At 38.7% G+C, this 17,599-nt stretch overlaps 1 protein-coding gene across 5 annotated transcripts in view; it reads left to right on the top strand.

The window, feature by feature from the left end:
- NCAPD3 (non-SMC condensin II complex subunit D3) overlaps positions 1-17,599 on the top strand; it is a 147,981-nt gene that overhangs the window by 25,973 nt on the left and 104,409 nt on the right. For 4 of the 5 annotated variants that reach the window (XM_049857642.1, XM_049857643.1, XM_049857645.1 and 1 more), the window contains exons 3-4: positions 2,038-2,200; positions 17,392-17,576. In XM_049857642.1, the coding sequence (XP_049713599.1) occupies positions 2,038-2,200; positions 17,392-17,576 (348 nt within the window). The remainder of the gene's footprint in view (positions 1-2,037; positions 2,201-17,391; positions 17,577-17,599) is intronic. The other variant, XM_049857647.1, reaches the window with a different exon arrangement.

Genomic DNA, 17,599 nt, shown 5'->3' with positions numbered 1-17,599 from the left:
AGTACTTAACTTTTGCCAAGAGAGCCATTCTTCCCTGGTTCCGCAGGTGTGAGTAGGCTGTGTGGCTAGCTGCCTTTCCCTGAGGAAATTAAGGCCAGGCGCTTGTACCAGCCTGCCACAGCCGCTCCAGGAATGGTGCCTGAGGGCTCCTGGTGATTCAGGTCCAGTAACTCCACTCTGCTTCTGAACCGTCTCTTCCTCCCCCTGCCACTTGGTTTGTTTTCTCACTTTGCCTTCGATGTTTAGGGCTCCTAGCTTGTCATAAATATACTCGTTTCACTTGTTTTTTCGGGTCTTCATTGTAAGAGGACTCACCGGAAGCGTCTGTCTGTTCCGCCATCTTGGTCCTGCTCTTTTTTTTGTTTTGTTTTTTAAGGTACTGAAGGATTAAAAAAAAAAAAAGAGCGGGACCAAGATGGCGGAACAGACAGATGCTTCCGTTAAGTCCTCTTACAACGAAGACCCGAAAAAACAAGTGAAAAGTACTGAAGGGTAAATGGAAACCCTGGTGGCGTAGTGGTTAAGTGCTGTGGCTGCTAACCAAAGGGTCGGCAGTTCGAATCCACCAGGCACTCCTTTGGAAACTCTATGGGGCAGTTCTACTCCATCCTATTGGGTTGCTATGAGTTGGAAGTCTTGAGGGCACTGGGTGGGTCTGGAAAAGATAAATAATATTTCATTGTAGCCATGTTCAGTTTATGGAAATAGCCCATTTCCTCTACATGTGTTTATTAGAAGAAAGCATAAAACAGTGATAAAATTAATATAATTGTCTCTATTCTGGGGTTTATTTTCTTTCACTCCTAGGCTACTTCTGAAGTCTTTTTGGTGTTTTCTTTCCTATTCCCATTGCCACAATCTGTTGTTGTTGGGTGCCATCAATTGATTTTGACTCAAAGCTATCCCATGTAACAGAGTAAAACTGTCCCATAGGGTTTTCTAGGCTTTAATCTTTACGGGAGCAGATCAGCAGGTCTTTCTGCTGCGGAGTCAGTAGGCATCTTCAAACCATCAACCTTTTGATTAGTAGCCAAGACATGTCTCAGTAATTAGAAAAATGGCCTTCGGGTACATTTAACGTAGATGGAAGGGTGATTTGACTGAGTAATAATGAATTTGTTGTGTGTTGTCTTAGGCTGGGTTCTCTAGAAGAGCAAATCCAGTGAAATGTGTGTATATAAATATATATAAATAGTATATATATAGAAATTTATCTCAAGGAAGTGTTGGAAGATTACCACAGCTCAGTAGTAGATGCTAGCAAGTCTCAAATCTGTGGGTCAGGTATCAGGCTGGAGGCTTCTCCTGACTTGTGTGGTCGCAGGGGCTGATGAACCCAAATCTGGCAGGTCAGGCAGCAGACTGCTGGCTCACATCCCAAGAACCAGAGGTCAGAGGATTATGAGTCAGATGCAGGTTACAGAGCGAACTTTGCCAGAACATCTGTGTATATACTGAATGCAAACCAGCCCCCAGTAAAGAAGCTCCTTTGTCAACTAATTGGCTGCTCACATCATATCAGAAATAGGGGGTGGATACATCAGATCACAAAATGGAGGATGATCACATCATTACATAACTACCAAACTACATCATTACATAACTGTCAAACCACTGAAATTCGTGCCCCAGCTCAGTTGATACTCATCCTTAACCATCATATGTGTACTTAATCATTGTGCCACTAGGGCTCCTTTAATAACTAGTATAGGGTGGCTCGAAGATTTTAGTATAATAAGTATAATTCTCAACCTTTAATAATTTCAGAAGTTTGTATCCTTAAAATTTACCTAATTTTTTTGGAGTTTGGTCTATTTGAATATCTTGTATATTTATTTATCTTTGTAATTTGAATAATAAAATTTTAAATGTAATTTTTTGTTTTGGTCCTTTTAAAGATGGCAAATTTTTATCATTAGAAGTCAGACTAGTCTGTTCCTCTTTTTGTAAGGCATTAAAAAAAAAATCAAATAATAGGGGATTTTTCCATTTCCCTAATTATTGGGTTCTATGCTTTATCCCTCTTCCTCCCCCTAGAACCTTTGGATCTTCTTCAATGAGAACAATATTTCTCACAATGCACTGGTGGCATTATTGTATCACTTTGTTCAAACAGTGCATAAGAAAAACACCAGTGTAGAGTATCGAGAATATGGCCTTCATGCTGCTGGGCTTTATTTTCTGCTACTAGAAGTACCAGGTATGTATACTTGATACAATAGGACAAATCTTTAGTCATTTTTTTTTTCCACATTGTTTTTAACTCTTATACTTTTTTTCCTTACTAATAAAGTGGGGCAGTGATAACCCATCCCTTTGTTTTGTTCTGAGGATTAATGAGAGTAAGTATATGAAATACTGGGTATTTTGTAGGTGTTAGAAAATTCCTTTCTCATTTCTTCCTTAAATATGATTTTTTAAAAATACTCTGCTGTGTGTCTGATACTAAGCTGTGCCTATAATGTCATACAAATAATGTGAGCGGCGTAAGACTGGAGAGAGGATGTTTCTAAGCTACAAGAGCTCCACCCCAACCCTGTCCACCAACCTGGAACTCCAGTGCGAAATTCTGACATGACCCTCTATTCTCCTGATTCCCTATTCAGGTCTAGAATAACTGCTATGGGAAGTCATTGTGTCATATCTCTCCTATATAGGGGTTGAAAAATAGGTTTAAAACTATCGTAATTGAGAAACATGACATTAGCTAGTAATACTTGATGATGGAAAGCACAGGAAAGGCTATTCGTAAATACTGTTCTTACTCTTTTATTCTCAGAGCACTTAGTTGGCTGTTCCACCTGTGAGCAATCAAGAAGTCCATTCTCCTCCATATCTCAAATCCAAGGAAAGAGAGGGTGGAACATAGAGGAAGAACCCATAATTTGTAAAGAAAGAAAAATCACAGGATTAGTTAACTTGCTTTTGTAATAAACGTTAAGGATTTATTCCGTATGATCTGGGAATTAGTAAAAAGATACCATATTTTTATGTAAATAACATGTGCATTCTGTGTTTTTTTGCCAGCTGTGCCCTCCTCCCACAAGGTGTTTTCATAACCATGCTATGCTAAGTTTTTTTTACAGCAATGTGTAAAAATACTAGCACGCACACTTACGAAAATACCTCGCAGGGAGAGGGCACAGTTGGCAAAAAAAGGTAGCATGTGCACTTTATTTGCGTAAAAATATGGTAGTCTTTCTTCCTATATATCTCTTAAGCAATGATAAGACAAGAGTGAACATTCTTGTCTTGTTTCTGATCTTAGGGGGAAAGCATTTAGTCTTTTGTTTTTTTTTTATTATACTTTAGATAATTGTTTACCAAATAAACTAGCTTCTTATTAAACAGCTAGTGCACATATTATTTTATGACGTTGGTTGCCAACCCTGTGACACATCAACACTCGCCCCTTTTTGATCTTGGGTTCCCACTTACCAGCTTTCCTATCTCCTGCCTTCTCATCCTTGCCCCTGGCTGGTATGCCCATTTGGTCTGTGTTGTTTTATGGGCCTGTCTGATATTTGGCTGAAGGACAAACCTCAGGAGTGACTTCATTACTGAGCTAAGGTGTCCAGGGGCTATACCCTCTGGGTTTATCTAGTCTCTGTCACACCAGTTGTTTGGTCTTTTTTTTTTTTTACAAGTTAGAATTTTGTTCTGTGTTTTTCTCCAGCTCTGTCTGGTACACCCTCTATTGTGGTCCCTGTCAAAGCAGTCGGTGGTGGTAGCCTGGCACCATCTAGTTGCGCTGGACTTTGTCTGGTGGAGGCTATAGTACTCGTGGCCCATTAGTCATTTGAATTATTCTTTCCCTTGTGCCTTTGGTTTTCTTCATTCTCCCTTGCTCCAGACAAGGTGCGACCAGTGGAGTATCGTAAATGGCCACTCACAAGCTTTTAAGACCCCAGATGCTACTCACCAAAGTAGAATGTAGAACAGTTTCTTTTTAAACTATGTTATGCCAATTGAGCTAGATGCTCCCCAAGACCATGCCCCCCATATCCCTGAGCCCAGCATTTGGTCTCTTAGGGAGTTTAGATGTGTCTGTAGAGCTTCCCTGACCTTGCCTTGGACGAGTTGTGCTGGCTTCCCCAGTATTGTGTACTGTCTTACCATTCACCAAAGTTACCACTTATTTATTATCTGTTTGGGGGTTTTTCTATCCCCACCCTTCCCCTCCCTGGTAACCATCAAAGACTGTTTATTTTTGCGTGTAAACCTTTTTATGAGTTTTTATTACAGCAGTCTCATACAATACATGTCCTTTTGTAATTGACTTATTTCACTCAACATAACGCCCTCCAGATGAGTCCATGTTGTGAGATGCTTCAGGGATTCATCATTGTTCTTTATCATTGCGTAGTATTGCATCGTGTGTATGTACTATAGTTTGTTTATCCATTCATCTGCTGATGGTGAAGTCATTTGCTTTTAAGTTTAATGTTAGTGTAGGTGTTTTAAGTATGGCTTTTATTGGGTTGAAGAAGTACCGTTCCTCGTTTGTTGAGTGTTTTAACATGAAAAGATGTTGGATTTTGTCATTTACTTTTTCTGCATTTATATGATGACCATGCAGTTTTTGTTCTTTATCCCACTAATATAGTGTATAACATTGATCGGTTTTCATATATTAAACCAGTCTTCTGTTCCTAGGATAAATCGCACTTGGTCATGGGATTTGTCATATTTTGCTGCATTCAGTTTGCTTATATGTTGTTGGAGGTTTTTACATTTATTTTCATAAGGAATGTATGTATGTGTGTATATATGTAAGGATATTCATAAGAGCTGTTCTTTTCTTGCGATGTCTTTGTCTGGTTTGAGTATGAGGGTAATACAGGTCTCATAGAATGAGATGGAAAGTGTTCCCTCCTCATCTGTTTTTTGGAAGAGTTTGCGAAGTATTGGTATTCTTTCTTGTTTAAATGTCTGATAGAATTCACTAATGAAGCCATGTAGGCTTAGAGTTCCTTTGTAGGAAGATTTTTGTTTAAGAATTCAATTTTTTTAATAGACAGTCTTCTAATATCCGTAGGGTCTATAATGTAATTATCATGCCTAATGTTGGTAATTTATGTTTTCTTTCTTTTAATCACTCTAGATAAAAGTATATTGATTTTATTGATTGTTTCAAAGAATCCACTTTTGATACTATTGATTATACTGTGTTGTTTGTTCATTTTTTATTTCAGTGACTTCTGGTCTGAATTTCCATTATTTCCTTCCTTTTTACTTTGAGTTTAATTTGTTCTTATTCTGGGTTCTTAAGGTGGATGCATAGATCTTTGTACTCACATAACTTTATTTGTTTTAAATGTTAAGTATTTAATGCTATAGATTTCCCTCTAAGTATTGCTTCATCTGCATTCCAAAAATTTTAATTTTTTTTCATTATCATTCAGGTGAAAGCATTTTCTAATTTTTTTTTGTGTTTACTTTCTTCTTAGAACTCTGAGTTATTTAGTTGTGTGTTAAATTTCCAAATAGATAAATACATATATTTTTGGGGGGGGAGGGGAACTCGTTTTGTTTTCCACTTTGCCACCTATATCTGAACAACAGTAAAGTTACTGGAGTTCTTTTTGTGATTTCATGTTGTTGTCTAGTGTCCTTTTAATTTAGCTTGAAGGACTCCCTTTGGCATTTCTTGTGATTACTAGGTCTACTAGTGATCAGCTCCTTCAGCTTTTGTTTACCTGGGGAAGTCTTAATTTTTTCTTCATTGTTGAGAGGTAGTTTTCCAGGATATAGAATTCTTGGTTGACAGTTTTATTCTTTCAGAACTTTAAATGTCATCCCACTGTTCTCTGGCCTCCATGGTTTCTGATGCTAAATTGACTGTTAATCTTATTTAATATCCCTCAAACATGATGAGTCACTCTATCTTGTTGCTTTCACGATTCTCTCTTTGTCTTTGTCCTTTGGGAGTTTCATTTTCATGTATGTTGGTGTGGATCTCTTTGAGGTTATTCTACTTGGAATTGTTGAGTTTCTTGGATGTTTAGATTCATTTCTTTTATCAAATTTGGAAAGTTTTTAGCCTTTATTCTTTCTTTCTTTCTCCTTCCCTCCCTCCCCCCTCCCCTCCTTTTTTTATTGTGCTTTAAGTGAAAGTTTACAGCTCAAATTAGTTTCTCATACAAAAATTTATACACACATTGTTATGTGACCACATACCCTCCTTTCCATCCTGGATTTCCTGTGTCCATTCAGCCAGCTCCTGTCCCTTTTAGCCTTTATTCTTGAAATACTCTTTCTGCCCCTTTGTCTCTCTCTTCCTCTTCTGGGAATCTAATATGCATATGTTGATGTGTCTGATGGTATACCTATGTCCCTTGGGCTTTGCTCATTCATTCATTTATTCATTCTACTCCTCAAACTGAATAAATTGTCCTATCTTCAAATTTGGAGCCCTGGTGGCACAGTGGGTAAGAGTTCAGCTGCTAATCTTCAAATTCACTCATTCTTCTGCATTTTCAAATCTGCTGTTGAATGCTTCTAGTGAATTTTTAATTTCAGCTATAAAATTATACTTTTCAGCTCCAAAATTTGTTTGGTTCCCTGTTGTAATTTTTATCTCTCTCTTTAATTTTATTGTGCTTTAGGTGAAAGTTTACAGTGCAAATTAGTTTCTCATAGAAAAATTTATACGCAAATTACTTTGTGACCTTGGTTGCAATCCCTGCAGTGTCAGCAGTCTCCCCCTTTCCTTTTGTACTCCTGGTTCCCCGTGTTCATTTGTCCAGTTTTCCTGTCCCTTCCTGCTATCTTGTCTTTGGTTTGGGCAGGTGTTGTCCATTTGTTCTTGTATATTTGATTGAACCAAGAAGCACATTCTTCCCATGTGTTATTGTTTGTTTCGTAGTCCTGTCTAATCTTTGGCTGAAAGGTGGACTTGGGAGTGGCTTCAGTTCTGAGTTAGCAGGGTGTTCAGAGGCCATAGTCTCGGGGGTTTACTTTCCAAATATTTGAGGACTTTCCTGAGATTGTATTGATACTGATTTCTCTTGAATTATGTGGGGATCAGAGCAAAGACTTTGTATGATTTCAATACTTTTAAGTTACAGAGAGTCCCTGGGTTATGAACATCCAACTTACAAACAACTTGTACTTAAGAACAGACTGCTGTAAAGCCTATTACAGTAAGTTCCCAGGCTAAGAACATCAGGCTTACAAGCAATTTGTACTTAAGAATGAACTGCCATAAAGCCTACCATACTGAAAATCTGAGTTAAATACATGATTTATAATAACACACGTACTACTTTGTGCCATTCATGAAAACGTACATATTCAAGAACCATATATACCTGTCCCGACTTACTTACGAATTTGACTTAAAGACAGATTTAGGAATGGAACTCATTCATAACCCAAGGACTGTCTATATTCAGCGTTTTTTTTCTTTTTAATGGCCCAGCATAGGGTCTGACTTGATCAATATTCTGTGTACAGGCGTACCCTGTTTTATTGTAGTTTGCTTTATTGCTCTTTGCAGGTACTGCCTTTTTTTTTTTAAAATAAATTGAAGGTTTGTGGCAATCCTGTGTCAAGCAAGTCTGTCAGTGCCATTTTTCTGACAGCATGTGCTCATTTCATGTCTCTGTATAACATTTTGGTAATTCTCACACTATTTTCAGACTTTCACTACTATTATATCTGTTATGGTGATCCGTGATCAGTGATCTTTGATGTTACTATTGTAATTGTTTTGGGGTGCAGTGAACCACACCCATATAAAATGACAAACTTAACCGATAAATGTTGTATGTTTTCTGACTGCTCCACCAACCGGCTGTCTATCTCTCTACCTCTCCTCAGCCTCTCCTCAGGCCTCCCTATTCTCTGAGACATGACTGTTGAAATTAGGCCAATTAATAGCCCTATATTGGCCTCTAAATGTTCAAGCGGGAAGGAGGCCAAAAAGGCCAAAAGCTAAGCCTTTTGCATCAGTTAGAATACAAAGGAAAGGTGAACACACAAATGTTAAGAAAGTGAAACGGGCTTGTTGCTGAGAAAGTTTTAGTGGTTTGAATAGAAGATCAAACCAGCCACAGTATGCCCTTAAACCATAACCTAATCCAGAGCAAGGCCTTAACTCTGTTCAATTCTGTGAAGGCCGAGAGAGGTGAGGGAGCTGCAGGAGAAACGTTTTAAGCTAGCAGAGGTTAGTTCATGAGGTTTAAGGAAAGAAGCCATCTCCATAACATAAAAGTGCAAGGTGGAGCAGCAAGCACTGATGTAGAAGCTGCAGCAAGTTATTTCGAAGATCTAGCTAAGAAAATTGATGAAGGCGGCTACAAAAAAACCGATTTTCAGTGTAGACAAAACAGCCTTGTATTGGAAGAAGATGGCATCTTTCATTGGTAGAAAGGAAAAGTCAATGCCCGGCTTTAAACTTGAAAGCACAAGGTAGCTCTGTTGTTAGGGGTTACTGCAGCTGGTGACTTTAAGTTGAAGCCTGTGCTTATTTACCATTCTGAAAATCCTCGGGCCCTTAGGAATTATGCTAAATCTACTCTTCCTATGCTCTACAAGTGGAACAACAAAGCCTGGGTGACAGCACGTCTGTTTACAACATCGTTTACTGAATATTTTAAGCCCACAGTTGAGTCCTGCTGCTCAGAAAAAAAGATTCCTATCAAAATATTATTACTCATTGACAATGCATCTGGTCATCCAAGAGCTCTCATGGAGATGTATAAGGAGATTAGTGTTGTGTTCATGCCTGCTAACACAACATCCACTTTGCAGCCCATGGATCAAGGAGTAGTTTTGACTTTAAAATATCGTTATTTAAGAAACACACTTTGTAAGGTTATAGGTGCCGTAGACAGTGATGCCTCTGATGGATCTGGGCAAAGTAAATTGAAACCTTCTGAAAAGGATTCATCATTCTAATTTTTTGGGGTGTATACCTAGGAGTGGAATTGGTGTCATATAGTGATTCTGTGGAAACCCTGGTGGTGTAGTGGTTAAGTGCTACAGCTGCTAACCAAGAGGTTGGCAGTTCGAATCCACCAGGTGCTCCTTGGAAACTCTGTGGGGCAGTTTTACTCTGTTCTGTAGGGCGCTATGAGTTGGAATTGACTGGACGGCAGTGGGTTTGGGTTTTGGTATAGTAATTCTATTTTTAGTTTTTTGAGGAACCATCAAAATGTTTTCCACAATGGCTGTAGCATTTTGCATTCCTACCAACAGTGAATAAGGGTTCCAGTTTCCCCACATCCTTGCCAACATTTATTATTTTCTGTTTTTTTTTTAATCTTAGCCACTCCAGTGGGAGTGAAATGGTATCTTACTGTGGCTTTGATTTGCATCGCTCCGATGGCTAAGGATTTTGAGCATCTTTTCATGTATTTGGTGGCCATTTGGATGTCCTCTTTGCTGAAATTTCTGTTCAAGTCCCTTGCCCATTTTATGATTGGGTTATATGTCTTTTTGTTGTTTAGTTGTCAAAGTTTTATATAAATTCTGGTTATTAGATTCTTATTAGATATATGGTTTCCTAAGATATTCTCCCAGTTGGTTACTTGTCTTTTTACTTTTTTGGTAGTCTTTTGGTGAAAAAAAGTCTTTAATTTTTATGAGGTCCCATTAATTTATTTTGTCTTTGGCTGTTTGTGTTTTTATTATATTAGATGATCCATTGTTAAATGCTAAGCCTGACAGGGTTGCCTCTGCATTTTCTTCTAAGAATTTTATGGTTTCTGTTTGCATATTTAGGTCCTTAGTACATTTAGAGGAGATTTGGCGGTGTAGTGGTTAAGTGCTTGGCTGCCAAAGCTACTCTGCAGGTAGTGTTGACATGTCAACAATACTAAGTCTTACAGTCTGCTTCCATAAAGATTTACAACCCTGGAGACTTTATGGGTAGTTTGGTAGTTCAATTCTGTCCTATAGGGTTACTATGAGTCAGAATTAACTTGAGGGCAAGGGATTTTTTTCTAATCCATTTTAAATTTGTTTGCATGTATGGTGTGAGGCATGGATTCTGTTTCATTTTTCTATATATGGAAATCCAGTTTTCCCAACATCATTTATTGAATAGACTGTTCTTTTCCCATCAATTGTACTCAGCCCCCCTTGTTAAAGATCAGTTGATTGTAGATGCGTGGGTTTGTTTCTGTATTCAGAATTCTATCGTGTTGGTCTATGTGTCTGTTAGTTATACTAGTACCAGGCTGAGCTGTATAAAATGTTTTAAAATCAGGAATTGTGAGTCCTCTCGCTTTGTTCTTTAATGATTGCTTTAGCTACTCAAGGTCTCTTCCATTCTATATAAAGTTGAGGATTAATTTTTCCATTTCTGTAAATATGGCTGTTGGAATTTTGCTTGAGATCGTGTTGAAGCTATAAATCACTTGTGGTAGTATTGACATGTTAACAATACTAAGTTTTCCAGTCTATGAACATGGAATATCTTTCCATTTATTTAAGTTTTCTTTGATCTCTTTCAGCAGTGTTTTATCATTTTTGTTATGTAAGTCCCTCTTATCTCCAGTTAAATTTATTCCTAGGTATTTTATTCTCTTATATGCTGTTGTGAATAGAGTCATTTACCTAATTTCTCTTCACATTTCTCATTGGTGGTACATAGAAACCCAACTTATTTTTGTTTGTTGGCCTTGTACAATGCAACTTTGGTAAATTCCACCGTTAGCTCCAGAAGTTTTCTTATGGACTCCTTGTGCCCTTCTATATATTAGATCATGTCATCCATGAATAGAGGTAATCTTTCTTCCCCCCCACCCCTGCCCCATATCTGGATACCTTTTATTTCTTTTTCTTGTCTTATTGCTTTGGCTAGGACTTCCAATACAATTTTGAATAGAAGTGCTGAGAGTGGGCATCCTGGTCTTTTTCCTGATTTCAAGGAGAAACTTCTCAGTCTTTCTCCATTATGTATAATGTTAGCTGTTGGCTTATCATATATGTCCTGAATCATACTGAGGAATTTCCCTTTTATTCCAGTCTTCTTGATGGTTTTCACTGAGAAAAGAGTTGGATTTTATCAAATCCTTTTCTGCATCCCTAGAGATGATCATGTGGTTCTTTTGTTCTGTTGACGTGGTGTATTATGTTGGTTGGTTTTCTAAAATTGAATCATACCTGCATTTCTGGAATAAACCCCACGTGATCATGGTGTATGACTCTTAATGTGCTATTAGATTATATTAGTATTTTGTTGAGGATTTTTGCATCTGTATTCATAACGGATTTTGGTCTGTAGTTTTCTTGTGGTTTCTTTGTCTGGTTTTGGTATCAAGATTGTTTGCTTCATAAAATGAATTAAGTAATATTACTTCCTTCTCTGTCTTTTGGAAGAGTTTAAACAGGATTGGTGTCCATTCTTCTCTAAATATTTGGTAGAATGCTCCAGTGAAGCCATCTGATCCAGGACTTTTCTTTTGTTGGAGGTTTTTAATCACCGATTCGATCTCTTCACTTGTTACGGGTCTGTTGAGACTTTCTGTTTCCTTACTGTACATTTCATAATACTCTGTCATAAATTTCATTATTTCTGTTGGGTCAGTTGTAATGTTTCCTCTTTCTTTTATTCTTTTGTTTGTTTTCATCTTACTCTCTGTTTTTCTTTGTTAGTCTTGCTAAAGTTTTATCTATTTTATTGATCTTTTCAAAGAATCAACTTCGGTTTTGTTGATTTTCTCAAATTTTTTCTGTTTTTGGTTTTATTCATTTCTGCTCTGATCTTTGTTATGTTCTTTCTTCTGGCAGGTTTAGGGTAAATTTACTCTTTGTTTCTTCAAGTTGTCAAGTTAGTCTGTGGATTTGGGATTTTTCTTATTTTTTTCATGTAAGCCCATTTGTTGCTATGTGTTTTCCTCTGAGTACTGCTTTTGCTGCATCTCATAAGTAGTTTTGGTATGCTAAGAAGTTTGTGATTTCTGTTTTGGTTTCTTTCTTGACCCATTGGTAGTTTAATAGCGTGTTGTTTAATTTCCACATGTTTGTGTTGCTACCTTTTTTTTTTTACCTGTTACTGATTTCTGTCTTTTCTCCATTGTGGCCAGAGGAAATACTTTGTGTGGTTTCAATCTTTTTAAATTTATTGAGACTTGCTTTGTGACCTAACATGTGGCCTGCCCTGAAGAATGATCTGTGTGCATTGGAATAAAATGTATACTGAGCCATTGTTGGGTAGAGTGTTCTATAAATTTATTTGACTGTTAAGCCTAGTTGGTTTATGGTATCATTCACATCCTCTGTTCCTTGTTGATCTTCTTTCTAGGTGTTCTGTTCAGTATTGAAAGTAGTGTATTGAAGTCTCCAACCATTATTGTAATGCCGTCTATTTCTCCTTCAGTGGTATCAGTGTTTCCTTTATATATTTAGGTGCTCTGATGTTGGGTGCGTATATATTTGCTTGTTAAATCTCGTTAAATTGACCTTTCCATCAGTATATAATGTCCATCTTTATCTCTTTTAATAGATTTGTCTTAAAATTTACTTTGTCTGATTTTAAGATTGCCACTCCATCTCTGTTTTGGTTATTATTTCCATGGAATTCTTAATTCCATTGTTTCACTTTCAGTGTATTTGTGTCCTTGATCTAAGGTGTGTCTCTTTAAAACAACATACAGTTGGATCGTGTTTTTTTTTTTTTTTAACCATCCTGCCACTTTCTGCTTTTTGACTGGAGCATTCAGTCCATTTACATTCACTGTAATTACCTGTAAGAACTGACTTCTGCCATTTTGTTATTTTTTGTGTGTCTTAAGCCTTCTTTGTCTTTGTCCTTTAATACTGCTTGCCTTTTGTATTCTGTTGGTTTATTGTAGTAAACCATTTTGGTTCCCTTTTCTTTTCCTTTTGTGTATTATTTTTATATATATAGATTTTTAGCGGTTACCATGAATATTACATTTAATAGCCTGTATTTCTAACATTCTAGGTAAGTTGGTACCAGTTTAACTTCAGTAGCATGTAAGAAATTCTATACCTCTAGCATTCTTCCCAACTCCACTTTGTTATTGTTACCACTAATTACGTCTTTATATTTCATGTGCTTTTTAACATAATGTTATTCTTGCCTTTTATACATTTGTCATTAAAAAGCATGAAGGACAAAACAATTAGAATTATCAAGCATGAATACATCATTACTAGCCCTTAAACTTGTCCATGCAATACCCTTTATTAGGGGATTTTTGTTTTGTTTTGTTTTAATGTGTGACTTTGAATTACTTTCTAGTATGCTTTTTCTTCTATCTACAGAACTCCCATTAGTATTTTTTGTAGGGCTGGTCTGGTGGATATGAACTCTCTCAGCTTCTGTTTGTCTAGGAATGTTTTAATTTTACCCTTTTTCTTGAAGGACAGTCTTGACTCCCATTAGTATTTTTTGTAGGGCTGGTCTGGTGGATATGAACTCTCTCAGCTTCTGTTTGTCTAGGAATGTTTTAATTTTACCCTTTTTCTTGAAGGACAGTCTTGCTAGGTATAGTATTCTTGGTTGACAGTTCCTCCCCCTCCTCCTCCCAGAACTTAGATATATCATTCCATTGCCTTCTGGCCTCTAATGTTTCTGAGGCAAAGTCTGCGCTTAATCTTACTGGGGGTCCTTTGTATGTGACTGTTACAAAGGATTCTCTCTTTGGCCTTACTTTTTGAGAACCTAACTATGATGAGTCTCGGTGCAGATCCGCTTAGATTCTTTGAGCTCTTTGGATTTGTAGATTCGTGTGCTTTGTCAGACCGAAGAAATTTCCTGTCATTATTTCTTCAATATTCTTTTATTGCTTTCTCTCTCCCTCATCTTTTTCTGGCATTCCCATCATTTGTATATTAGCACTCTTGTTGTTGTCCCTTAATTCCATTAAAGTGCGCTCAGACTTCTGGAGCCTCCATTCTTGCTGCTTTTCAGTCTCTGGAATTTTGACTGTTTTATCCTCTAATTCACTGATTCTTCTGCCTGATTTAATCTGTTGTTAAATCTTTCCATTGTGTTTCTCATTTCAGTTATTGTCCCTTTTAGTTGCAGTATTTCTTTTTCATTCTTTTTGCCTCTTTTTAAAGATCTTTTTGTTCTTGCATTGTTTTCCCTTAGATCTTTATCATTGTTTTCCCTTAGCTCTTTAATTATGTCTAAGGTTACTGTATTCTTACATTCTTATCATAATTCAGCCTTCCAGTATGTACCTTGACTCTCTTTGTCATGTTCATTTGGATAGGCCATCATTTCTCTTTTCTTTGTGTGTCTTGTGGTCTTTTTGGGGAGGTGCTGAAATTTTCTAGGGTGTTATCTTTCTCAGGAACCCCTGATGGTATAGTGGTTAAGTGCTGCAGCTGCTAACCAAAAGCTCGGCAGTTCAAATCCATGAGGTGCTCCTTGGAAACTCTATGGGGCAGTTCTACTCTGTCTCACAGGGTCACTATGAGTCAGATTTGACTTCACTGCAGCAGGTTTTAGCTTTCTCAGTTCTCTCCAGTATTTGGTGTTCTTTGCTCGTGCTACTTTCTGCAAAAAACTCAGGCAGACAGAGCCTTCAGCCTTTGCTTACTATTTTTTCTCCCTCTCTGTGATAGCTTCTTCTCCCTCCTGGTTTAATTAGGATTCGGGAGTTCTAGATCTTGGTTTTCAATTTTCGATGTCTCCCAAACACGCCAGAGAACACGCTGTGGTCAATCTGTCCTCCACTGGGCAACCCCACTCAGGCAAGATACCGTTCACTAAGTAATCAGTCTGTCCACCAGTGGGCACAATCCTCTCTCTGGTTATTACTCCCTTTCCTTCTCTGTTCCTGCAACCACGTTTTCAGTCAGAAAACCCAGACCCAGCAAGCCTCCTTTGGGACTGAATGCTGCCCTCAGGTTTTGCCCAAGGTTTCCTTCCCTACTCTGTGGGAACTACCTGTTGGCATTCAGGGGAAGCACAGGTAGGCTTTTCTTTTTACCTGGAGTAGGAGGGGCTGGCACTCTCAGAAAGACCTCAAATCTGTTTAGGGGACCATTTTCCATTGGGGACCCGCCTGGTGGCTCCACTGTCAGGAACCTTCTGTAGCAATTCATATCAGGCCAGCTACCCTCAGTTACCAGGTGGGGCAGTGGCTGTCATGCTTGGAACAGCTCCCAGGGAGGTCTGCATTGTTGCTATCATAGCCCACCTGTAGTATGTTGGCCGGTTCCATTCAAGACGCCTTCTTCCTAGCACATAGCAGCCTTGGTCACCAGTCCTCAGCACCAACTGGAAGGGGAAGCAGACAGACTCACAGGGAAGCCTGTCCTGTTAGTTACAAGACCTCAGATGTGAGTTTTGCAGGGAGGCAAGTACTGTGTTGGCTAGGGAAGCCTACTCCAACTGCAGGGGCCTTCTGTCGTAATTCCCATCAGCCTTGCAGCTGATAATGGCAGGGTGGGGAAGGGGCTGGTGTGCTCTGAACAGATCCCTGGGGACGTGTCCCTTGTTGATCGTAGAGCAGAAGCTTGTGGTCCTTTCTGTTTGTACAGGCAGAGGGTGTGGTGGTTAGGAAAGCAGGCCCTTCTACTAGGGCTGCTTTCCCAGTTCACAGGAGCAGGCAACCTGCATGGCTGGGGAGAGGTGCAGAGACAGTGGGAGGAGCCATCTCCTTAACATATGCATCTCCTTGATTTGTTGATACTTGCCTGTCTGCATATTCCCTCTGCTGTCATTTGCTCCCTGATCAAAGTCCCTCAAAGGCAAGCACTGTCTTCTTGTATTTCTTGTATCTGTGAGTGAGGATTGGAACGAGGGCCTGTTCATGTTGCCATCTTCCCAGAATCCATCACACTCAGTAGTTTTTTATTGGGTGCTGAATACTTTGAATATTAAGTAAGTTTTATTGAAGTATTGAGTGAGTTTTGTTGTTTTCTTTTTCATAGTGCTGAAGTGTGTTTTGGTTGGCTGGTATTGGTGGATTAACTTGATCCTCTTGAGGCTAGTTTTAAAGTTTATTTTAGGGCAGGTAAAGAGTAGCCTTTACTTCAGAACTAGTTTAGCTCTCCTATTAAAGCATGTTTGTTTCTGAGGCCTCCATTGAATGCTTTGGGTGATTAGCAAAGTCTCTCCACTATCTGCTCTCCACTCTCCCCTCTCCCCTCTCCACTCTGGCTTCAGAAGTCCTGGCGGCACAAACAGTTAAAGCCTTGGCTGCTAACTGAAAGGTTGGGCAGTTTGAACCCACCCGTCAGCTCCACAGGAAAAAGACCTGGCGATCTGCTTCCATAAAGATTGCAATCAAGAAAAGCCTATGAAGAATTTCACATGGGTCACTGTGAGCTGAAATCAACTTGATGGTATCCAGCCACAACCACTCAGGCTGGTCAGAATTTGAATGTGTCTCAGCTTTATAAGAGTTCTGAAGATTGTTTAGCTTCCTGGTGGTGGTGGTGGTGGTTGCTGTTGAGTCGGTTCTTACTCATACCGACCACATGTGTGATCCCATGTGTGCAGAGCAGCATTGTTCCACAGGGTTTTCAAGGCTGTGACCTTTCAGAAGTGATTGCCAGGCCTTTCTTCTGTGGTGCCTCTGAGTGGGTTTAAATTGCCAACCTTTCAGTTAGTAGTGAAGCACTTAACCACCCAGGAATGCCTGTACAGCTTCCAGCTCCTTGGAAATTTTTCTTTTTCCAGCTTCGTTGAGTTTTACCCTATGTTCATAGCTTAGTATTTGTCCCTATGCAGATTTCTCAAGCTCTTTTTCTGTGTGGCTTCCTATTTAGTACACTGCCCTATAAATTCCAGCTATCCTTGCCTTCCTGAGCTCTGATTTCTGTATTCTCAACTCAGTAAGACCAACATAATCTGCTCGGGTTTACCATTCCTCTGCTGTTATCTAGGAATTGCCTCTAAACACCAAACTGGTGTAGTTTTAGGGTTTACCTCATTAGTTTCCCTTCAATTAGGGATTGCATTTCTATGCTGCTTGTTGAGTAGTGTCTTAAAACAATTACTTCATAAACTTGTCTAGTTTTATCGTCATTCACGGCAAGAAGGCAAGTATCAAACCATTTATTCCATCGTTGCCATAAGTGGAAGTCTTGTTATATACTTCTAATTCAGCACTATTAATCATCTACTAAGGCCAAAGTGGAAACCCTGGTGGCGTAGTAGTTAAGTGCTATGGCTGCTAACCAAAGCGTCAGCAGTTCGAATCCAGCAGGCACTCCTTGGAAACTCTGCGGAGCAGTTCTACTCTCTCCTATAGGGGTGCTATGAGTCGGAATCGACTCAACGGCACTGGGTTTGGTTTGGGTTTTTTAAGGCTAAAGTTGATAATGGTACTTAGGGGTCAGTGTAATTCTAAGTTAATGAAAAGCCTGGTTTTGCTTTTTAACTTTTCACCTCTTGTTACAGACATATTTCACGATAATTAAATCTAACTTGCTTTTATTCTTTGTGAATAGGAAGTGTAGCCAATCAAGTATTCCATCCAGTGATGTTTGACAAATGTATTCAGATTCTAAAGAAGAGCTGGCCTCAGGAATCTAACTTGAATCGGAAAAGAAAGAAAAAACAGCCTAAGGGCTCTCAGGGCAATCCAAGAGGGAATAGAAAAAGAGGAAAGCCACTCAGAAGAGAGGATATTGAGGTAAGAAGTAAGTGGAATAATAA

This window comes from Elephas maximus, chromosome 17 (genome assembly GCF_024166365.1).
Source record: "Elephas maximus indicus isolate mEleMax1 chromosome 17, mEleMax1 primary haplotype, whole genome shotgun sequence".
NCBI classification, from domain to species: Eukaryota; Metazoa; Chordata; class Mammalia; order Proboscidea; family Elephantidae; genus Elephas; species Elephas maximus.
The sequence above is the reverse complement of the archived record's forward strand: the minus strand, read 5'-3'. Positions and strand labels throughout refer to the sequence as shown.